The 9,928-nt window shown below is 40.1% G+C and overlaps 1 protein-coding gene across 1 annotated transcript in view; it reads left to right on the top strand.

Annotated features, from left to right (window-relative positions):
* The first annotated feature begins 8,195 nt into the window (after positions 1 to 8,195).
* BIRC7 (baculoviral IAP repeat containing 7) overlaps positions 8,196 to 9,928 on the top strand; it is a 7,117-nt gene continuing 5,384 nt past the window's right edge. The window contains exon 1 of the mRNA XM_010296428.1: positions 8,196 to 8,715. Coding sequence (XP_010294730.1) covers positions 8,196 to 8,715 — 520 coding nt within the window. The remainder of the gene's footprint in view (positions 8,716 to 9,928) is intronic.

Below are 9,928 nucleotides of genomic sequence, written 5' to 3'. Positions count from 1 at the left end.
CTAGGCATATCTCTCTGCAATAAAAACACGTCCCAAACTATAGCAGAATTTAATTGGAAAATCAGATGTTCAATGTTTCTTGATGGCTGATTTTCCACCACTTAAAAAGTAGGATGAGCTCCATTAGAGTCATAACAATGCCTGACAAATCCTTTTTAAAGGTAATTAATGGCTGAATGGTGGAATGTACATTAGTCACAAGCTGACAGCAATCTCTTCTGAAGAGTTGTTAGTTTTATTTGTGAATAATTTGGAGCAGCAGTGCCACCCAGTTTACATGGGGCTACATGTCTTCTGTTTGTGTACCTCCTCTCAGGCTTTGAGTAGGTAGAGGGAGTAGAGCACAAGTGTGAGGCTCCTCCATGGCAGAGTCAGAAGGAATCGGGAAATGATCGGAGTCGGTGAGAGGGAGAGACAAGAATAGAGAGGAAGGAGAAGCACAACTGATCTTAGGGGAAACCAGCCAGATCCTACGCAGAAAGGGAGAAAGAACAGGAATATAATTCATGCTTTCCGTGCTCACTGAGGGGACTGTACTTAGCCATTCAGTTCTCTCTTGAACCTGTGATTTGTATTCCTAATCCCTGTGCTGGTGCTCAGCCCTTTAAGCACTCTGCTTGCTCTTTGGGTATCACATTGATCTGCTGAAAACCGAAAATAGTTCATTCAATTTGCGGCAGCATTGAATTTTTACAGATTTTTTTTTTTAAGTATTCAGAATGTTGTGGGAAACAAAAAAAAAACCAACTAATGGGTGGGTTTTGGTTTTGTTCTTTTTTTTGTTTTGTCCCTTTTTCATTTTGTCCCCATGATGTTTCATGTTCACTGGCAAAGGCAAGAAGGGGTAGAAAACCAAATAAAGAGAAAAAAAGACCCTTGAAAAAGAAACACTCAAATTTCTCAGCTCCAAAATACAATTAGAAAAATAAAAATTAAAACTGTTTTCTAAAAACAGTTATCTTTTGAAGAAGCACTGAACAGTTTTCAACCCACTCTATCTTCTATAGCAGAAATATTTTTTTGTAATAGGCTGGACACTGCAATCATGAATTTATGAAACAAAATAAAACATAGTAATGGCTTGTGTCAGAAACACTTTAATTTTCCTTGTTCCAAGGAACTAGCATGTTAGTTTGCTTTTCTTTCAAATCACTTTAGGATTTTAAGGTCACTTCCTCTATTGATTTTTTGAGTATCTGCTGTGCTTTGCAGATTTTTCTTTTGATATGTACTGTGTTCTGTTCCTGCACATTAATAGTATTTGATTGCTGGTATATTAATAGTATTTGATTCTAAGCACTTTCATGGATCATGTTGCAAGCTACATTTAGCTATTCCTAAGTATTACAATACACAAAGTTTTGAGGAAATCAGACGCTATGGTAGTGGAGGCCGGAAGAAAGAATTGGGGGAGGAGATTGAAAGGTTTGAATCCTTAGGAAATCATTTCTCAAAACATGTATCCATTACTCACCTGTGTATTAATTCTGGCAGTATATATTTATAGTATGTGTATTTACTTTATAGCAATGTTTTTCAGGCTTCCTGAAGTAATGATTGTTAATGTTTGGAGGAGTAAATGATTTATTATTAACTTGTTCAATTTGTTCTTCTTTATTATTGAAAAAATGCACTGAGCAAAGTGCAGCGAGGAAAATGTTGATATGCATTAGATGTATAGCAGTACTCGTGCTAAAAGAAGGGACCTTGAGCTGGATGAAAAAGCAAAGCGAGACTTCTGAGCTTTGCCCTAAGGTTCAACACTTTGTGCTTGTCTTTGTTGTGGCCAGCCACGTTTCAGTGTGTCTTGTCATTATTCACTGGGTTGGACCATGCTGCCTGTCTGCAGTGGATTTGTTTTATGGATGCCTTGGGTATTTTACTGTTGCAGGAAACATAGTGCCAGCAACTCTTAGGAGAGTAGCAGAGTGCAGGTGGTGTGCTGCAGGATGAGACCAACTGGCCATGCAGCGTGAAGGAAGATGAAGGACAACAGACAAGGAAGAGGCAGACAGAAGAGGAAAAGCAAGGTCCTACATGGAGAAACAGCAACAGTCATGTACTTCTATGGGTACAAATTTAATGATTTTGTCTACTCTGCTTCAGTCTGGAAAGCAGTTATATCACAAGGTCTGAACGTTTTATTCTGAAAAATGGATCCTTGTCTTCATAGAGTGGTTCTGAGCAAGTGGGAACAGGAATTATGCCATCCATTTCATTGATATCGAGCCCCCTTACACATCAGTTGCAGTGGCAAGCTATGGCATCTCTATTCATCTTCCCAGCCTTTTTGCTTCTTCAATAATGCCAACTGATACCTTTTCCCGCTGTTATAAAAGCCTCTTTCCTCAGAAATTTTTTGTTAACTCTTAATTTATTGATGAAAGCACAGTTGCCTTCCTTGAGCTATAACCACACAGAACAGCTTCATCCCCTTGCAGCTTTGTAGAACCTTGAGGTTAGAGATGCTGAACTCTGCTGGAGTTTTTCCAGGGGCTCCAGTCACTTCAGCCCTTTTGAGCTCTTTATAATGCTGTCTCCAGCTATACTCTGGCCCTTGTATTTATTGATTGCTTTCCTTCCAAATCAGGCTGATATTAGCAAACATGTTTTTGATTAATTACACTTACATTGCTGTCTTTTTAGAGTGTTTCAAATCACTGGCTAGTGTTGGTTTCCAGTTATGCTTGGAATGAGCTCAGCGGTGTAGGAGTTACTACGTTACTTGTACAGGGGTACAGTGAGGGTGCAGTAGATTGTTATCACTCATCTATCCTGGACTCCTGATTGATGCTTACTGATTCCCACATTTGTTTGTCGTTAGCTCATTACACTCTTCATTTTAAGAAGCATTGAGTAGTTCAGTAGGACATCTTGAGTCTCTGAAAAGGAACTAAATATGTATTTGAATTGCTAAAAAAGATTGATACTAGTTGCATACAACACATACTGAATATGTTTTTTGCTTTCAAAATTTTGGTGTCCTAAAATAAACCCCATCATTTGTCCATGGTGACTTATTTTTAATTGCTCTCAGCACCAGACTTGGTGTCACATCATCTTCTTCTGCCACAGTCATCTCACTTCTGAGCTTTCCTTTGTCAGTGAAATGTTCCCTCCCCAAATCACATCAGTGTATCCCCACAGAAAACAAACCTTAAACCTGTCTGGAAGCTTGCATAATGAAAGAATGTTATGCAAACAAAAGAAACCTTAATAATCACTGCCAGAATCAGTCAAATTTTGTAAATTAAAGTAGAAGCTGCCTTTCAGCTCCTCTGAGCTTTTACAGAGCTTTTACACAGCTTTTACACAGCTTTTACCTCTTTAAACAGTCACCTTGGGGGCCCCACTAGAAGAAATGGAATTCTATGGGCTTGGCAATTCAGTACACCTTTACCACACCACTATGGTGCATCAGCACCCTGTGGCGTTGGCAGATTTTTTAAGCATTGCATGAAACCATCCCTGGAGAGCTGCTTGCAGACTGCTGGTGAGGCCAAGGCATGGCTGTGAGGAAGGCAAATCAAGGAGCCTACCATGTTCTCAACACCTCCTGAGATCACATTTGAGAAGCAAGGTGGTTATAAGCAGTACAAGATGAGGTCATTGCTTGTAAAACGCTGCACAAGATCAGAACTATCGATCATTCTTATCTATTAGCAGGTGATTCGCTACAACCCATCAGCAGAGTCCCCAAACAGCCTCTCTAAGAGGCATTTTGTTAACTCTGTATCTTACATTTTTAGGATACATTCTTCAAAAATCAATACAGACTTACAGAGAACAGGATCTGTGGAGCAGAAGATAATATGCAGTTACATACTAATTCATTATGGACAAAAAAAATAATCACATTCGCTGGTTACAAGATTCTATAAATTTTGTATATAAGCACTGCCCTCTACTGCTCAGGGATTTTCATTAATGCATATTTAATTAAAAAAAAAGTTTCAGCACTGTTCTTTTTAATTAAAATGTTTGTGTAGGCTTGCCTGTAAGAAAAGGACTCTGGATCTTTTTTCTTAAAAGAAAAATCCTAATTTATCATTTTTTACAAACATAAAACACCTGTGTTCTTATGTTAGCTAACTCTCTATGGAGAACATAGGTTTTGTCAAGCACGTACCTTAGAATAAGCTCATGCATCTCAGGCAGAAAAGTGGTAGAGGAAAACACATTTACAAGTAATCACACCTTTCAAAACTAGCCTTAAAATCCTTCATTATGAATTGTGACCACAGGAAAGCAAAGGAATAGGTTTTCAAATTGTGAAGATGCAATGGTAGCAAAAGAGTGTTTATTCCCAAAGTAAAGGCAATGTAATCTAATTCAAACTGTCTTGAGTAAATTCTTGTTACTAATTATCTGTTAATTTTATAGTACCTTGTCTTAAAAATTGTAAGGTGCAAAACACATGTGTGAGAGCAAGTTGAAAAAGACACAGAAATACTGTTAATACAGGGTCAGAGCATGGTTGCAAGGGCTGAGAGGGCTATCACCCTCTTGATAGGGAACTGCTGTTGTGCCCGACTATGACTTACTACAGTGTATTTGACATATGTCATAACTTATACATGGACAGTCTTCTCTTAGAATATGATTGTGTTCATCTCTGTTATTACATCAATAGAAATTAAAGAAAAAAATCATGGTTGCAGGAGCAAAAGTACTATAGCAAAACAGGAGGATTGTAATCATTGTCACAGGAATCAAGATGTCATGGCTGCTACTATGCTAGGTTTTAACACGATCACAAGGCTTGGTTATTATATTTTTTAATTTTTTTTTTCTCCAGGGGCTGAAACAGTTATTTCATAGAGGAATTTAGAGCTTAACTTTGTGTCTTTCCATAATAACTCACACTTATGTAGATGAAATTTGGACTGGTTAGCCAATAGAGAATTTCAGCACAAAACCAACCAATTGGAGAAAATGAAGCATTAGAAATGGCTTCGTGTCAGGTGGCATCACTTGTATCTCAGAAGGGTTTCTGCTTCTTTGAGAAAGACCTCTGTATTGCTGAGAAGAGATGTGAGCAGAGTAGTTTGTGAGGTTGGGAGAGTCTTTGTTCTTGGAAGTATTTTGGGAGATTTTTTTAGCACGTTACAGGTAAGTTTTTCTTTTTTTTCTTTTCTTTTGCCTGTTCTAATTGTGCTAATTGGAGAAAAATGTTGATATTAGCTCTAATATTGCTTTGGAAGTGTATTCAGCGTCCTGGCCTGTATCAGGAATAGTGTGGCCAGCAGGAGTAGGGAGGTGATCGTGCCTCTGTACTCAGCACTGGTGAGGCCGCACCTCGAATCTTGTGTTCAGTGTTGGGCCCCTCACTACAAGAAGGACGTTGAGGTACTGGAGCGTGTCCAGAGAAGGGCGATGGAGCTGGGGAGGGGTCTGGAGCACAAGTCTTATGGGGAGCGGCTGAGGGAACTGGGGGTGTTCAGTCTGGAGAAGAGGAGGCTGAGGGGAGCCCTCATCGCTCTCTACAACTACCTGAAAGGGGGTTGTGGTGAGGTGGGTGTTGGTCTCTTCTCCCAAGTAACCAGTGATAGGACGAGAGGAAATGGCCTCAAGTTGCACCAGGGGAGGTTTAGATTGGATATTAGGAAAATCTTCTTCACCAAGAGAGTGGTCAGGCATTGGCACAGGCTGCCCAGGGAGGTGGTGGAGTCGCCATTTCTGGAAGTGTTCAAAAAACGTGTGGATGTGGTGCTTTGGGATATGGTTTAGTGGGCATGGTGGTGTTGGGTTAACGGTTGGACTTGATGATCTTAAAGGTCTTTTCCAACCTTAATGATTCTGTTATTGTATTACTATGTAGATGTAAGTAGTGGAGAATATTGTGGGAGAATACTGGCTGTTGGTGGTGGTGTAACTATTTAAGGTATCAGTTTGGTTTGGAGAGCCTTGTTACCCAAGCTAATGGATCTTCTGCAGAGCATGTAAATTACTTTAATACAGGTAAACCAGAATGGATTTTTTCATAGACAAAAGATAAATATTCTTGTACTCAGGTGTTGCATATCTTATTTTAAAAAAACTTGATTCAGTTGTTAAGCTTTTGGGTGGAAAAAACTCATTTTCTTTGTGTCTTGCTGCGAAGCTTGCTCTGATGTGTACTTCCTAAGTGGTAGTAGGTTAAGACAACTCTGTCACCTTCTAGGTGGAAAATAGCATTTGCCATAATTTAAGAATAATAGCTTTTGTTTTGTTAGGGTCCAAGATGAAAACAACATGGATATGTGCCTAATAAACAAGTCTCTCTGTTCCTTCGTTGTGTTCTGAGAGCAAAATCTGCTCTGCAGGCTAAAAAATTGCACTCATAAGTTTGCTTAGCTAAAAAAATTCTGTAAGTTCTGCTGTATATCAGGGGTTTTTTCCATATGGATTTTTCTTTATACCAGTGACATAGTTCTCTTGAGTAACTACTTTATTGCAGTAAATAATGCACAGTTTCTAAAACAAACTTCTAGAGCCTTCTTTTCACAGAATCACTAGGTTGGAAAGGACCTTCAAGATCATCAAGTCCAACCATTAATCCAGTGCCACCATGTTCCCTAAACCATGTCATTGGTGTGTTTTCCTACGACTCTGGTTTCTGTGACTGTGATTATAGAAGAAAATTCTAGTTGCTAACGAACTTTCTCTTCCTTGCTACCTTTTACTGTGATAGGCATGTGGTTGAGCAAGCTTGCTTTTGCTTTTAGAATCTCATTAAATGTGTAACACCTGTGAAGGATAGATTTGTTTACTCTGGCTGCAGGTCTTGCAACTAAAATGCCCTGTAAGTTTGTGTGTTTTGTTTTTTTTCCCCCTAAATGTACTGCAGCACTTAACTAAGAGGTATAGTACTCCAGAGATGCTACTGGCCTGGGTGCCTCTTAACGGTCCCTGTGTCTGTGTTTACTGCAGAGTAGCCACTATACCAGTGGTCTCCACTTAGTTGGTTTTTGCAGTGTGCCTATAGGCTTGGGTGCAATGCAGTAGTTATCTATTATCTAGTTATCTATTGCTCTAATAACGTGGTGTACCAGCTTTGAAACACCGTATCTTTTTAGGTGTGTATGTATGTATTTTTTTTTCCTATTTAATATTTGCGTGTGTGATGTTTTGGATCTGTGTGCTTATAATGCTTAGCTCTGATAACCAGTAGATAGCACTTCCTCGTGATGAATTGACCTGTTGATTTAGGTGGTGAAGGGATTTTTAAGGGCACTTTACTAAAAAAAATTAGATTTGATTGCACCTACCACTTTGTCACATCTGTAGTGACTTCACTCTGAAAGAATTCCTTTGGAATGATTAGTTAAACTGATCCTGACTCTCAGTTGTGTAATTGTATGACCTTTTGAAAGTGTATTTGCCAGCCATATAGAAAGTATTAAAAGCAGCAGCTGAGTTGCAATTTAGTTTACTCGTACAGGGAAGGGCTATTACCTTAAGTAGGATGAGGGCTTGGATAATTGGGTACTTGATAACTTCTTTAATTTCACTCTTCCTCTTGTACAGAACTAGCACAGGCAAAAAAGTCTTATTTTTGATTTAAGGACACCTCCCTATAGAAACCGGACCTAGTTATTTTAGACTGTGTCCTGGAGAAGTTCTCTTTTATAGAGATCATTCTATACATTCACTGTTTAATTAGTGTAATAGGGTTATGAAAAATCTACTGATACTTTGTGTGGTGTTTGGCTGTAAAATGAACATTATAAGCCATAGTTTGGGTGTGGTTGTTCTCTGCTTTGTTAAGGCATGCCTTCTTAAATCTGTTTTTAGCGGGGGGAAATAAAAAGCAGTGTCTTTTTAATGTAAATGTAAAAGCTGAGCAAAATGGCTGGGGATTTATCACTGGGGTGGATTGGCTCAGCAGGGGAGGCAGCACAGGTTTTGCCCTCCCCCTGCACTATCTGTTCCCACAAGCATCTCGCCTATAAACTGGCAGAGGGGTTCAGAAAGTGCTCGTCTCTCCCTTCAGACACTAGTGAGGACTCAGCAAAAGTTCAACAGCAAAGTACAGAAGCACCAGATCTCTGATTGGGCTGCAATTCCGAAACAAGCTCAGCTTTGTCAAGACCAGGAGCTTTCCGGAATATGCATGGGAATGAGGAACAAATAACACAGGGTGAATGCTGCCTGACACCGGGTATCCAGCTGACCACTCTGGGCTATCTCATCCTCTCTTTCAGAACGAGAACATGGGGGATATGACACCAGCAGAGGAGACTGAGCTCAGGGCTGCTCGTTGCCAGTTGTTTGAATCCAGCATGAGGAACGAAGCAAGAAGACTGAGGACTTTTTGGCAATGGCCAGGCACCTCACCTGTGTCTGCCCGAGACTTGGTCAAGGCTGGTTTTTTCTTTGTGGGTCCAAGAGATGAAGTACAGTGTTTCTGCTGTGGTGGTGTCCTGAAGGACTGGGGGCCTGGTGATTGCCCAGTAGCAGAGCATCTGAAGTTCTTCCCTTCTTGTAAATTCATTTGTGGTGAGGATGTTGGGAACCAAGAGATGCTTCCTCTTCAGGAAATCTTTGACACTGTGGATGGGCAGTTCCTCAGCCTTTTGCAGGGAATAGACAGTGAGGAGGCAGGCCTGCCCAACGAACCAGAATACCCGGAGATGGTAACGGAGGAGATGAGACTATCTACGTTTCAGCACTGGCCACAATATACTGACATGCAGCCTGAACAACTGGCTAGAGCAGGATTCTTTTACACAGGTAGGTACTCTGGGGAAATGTTTCTAACTCTTATTCAAGTTAACTTTTGAAGGTGTCACTGTTCTACTGCTTGCACAGGCACTTGAAGGTATGTGTAGTGTAGCTGGAAACCACATTCTTCCTTCAGCCTGTGCTGTTTCAGTTGCTTGTGCAGAATTCACTTCAATGTGAACCCCTGTTTGCATACTGAGGGATCCACTAGGAAGTCAGTTCCCTTACAAGCATGTGTGGAAGAAGTGATGTGTTTTAAACAGATGTTTACTGGCAGAGAAGTGTGTGCTTTAAGATCCTATTTATTACTTGCACTTCTGGAAGGACTTGAAGCATACACTTCGCGTGTTGTGTTTTGTGTAAGCTCTGTCTTGCGCTGACGCCTTCTCTTCTCAAAAAAACCCCACATCTGAGTGAAACCTGGAGGTAGTCAGCCCATTTGGCTGTTGCTCTGGCTTGTTGCCATAAGGACCCTGGACTTGTAATACAGAAATAAAAGATATTTTTTTGTTTTGAGGAAAATAGGCAATATTTGTTGTTACCATATGCATGTGAGTATCCATATAACATGGTGGCTTCCCCTTGAGAAGGCTTTGCTGGTTAGATAATAGGTTTACATAAGTACTCTTCCCTGGATGGACCAGTCAGAAGAAACATTCACAGTATGTTAATACTTGACTGTAATTAAATATTGAGGGGATCCTTCTGTTTTTTTGAAAGCTAGTAACGTGATATTTCTCTGTTACAAGTGACTTTTTACATATGAGGAATCTATTTGTTTTGTAGTTGCACATCAGACCTGGAAGGAAGTGACAGGCAAGGTCCATAAACTAAAGCTCCCTTAGCAGAAAAAAACCTGTGCATCCTGAATGCCTCACACTTGCATTGTTGAAGTAAAATTGAATTGCCCTGTTCTCCACTTAAACTGCTATTTCATTGGTAAAGGTGGGAATGGGGAAAAAACAACCTTAAATGTTCTGATAGCTGGAAAATATCTGAGATGTAACATGGTGAGACATGCACATAGGAAAGTCTGTCTAAATAACTGACCTTCTGTTCTTTTAGCTTGAGTTGGAGGAAGTCACTGGTTAGTTTGCTAGTATGCCTCTTTACTTCTGCAAGATTTTTCATTCAAACTGCATAACCTGGATCTTGCTATAGGTGCAGTTAATACTAAGAAGCTGTACCTGTCTACTTGGAGCACAGCAGCAGGGGCTAAACA

Source organism: Phaethon lepturus, unplaced genomic scaffold (genome assembly GCF_000687285.1).
Source record: "Phaethon lepturus isolate BGI_N335 unplaced genomic scaffold, ASM68728v1 scaffold27881, whole genome shotgun sequence".
Classification (NCBI taxonomy): Eukaryota; Metazoa; Chordata; class Aves; order Phaethontiformes; family Phaethontidae; genus Phaethon; species Phaethon lepturus.
Note: the sequence above shows the minus strand (reverse complement) of the source record. Positions and strands in the feature narration are given on the sequence as shown.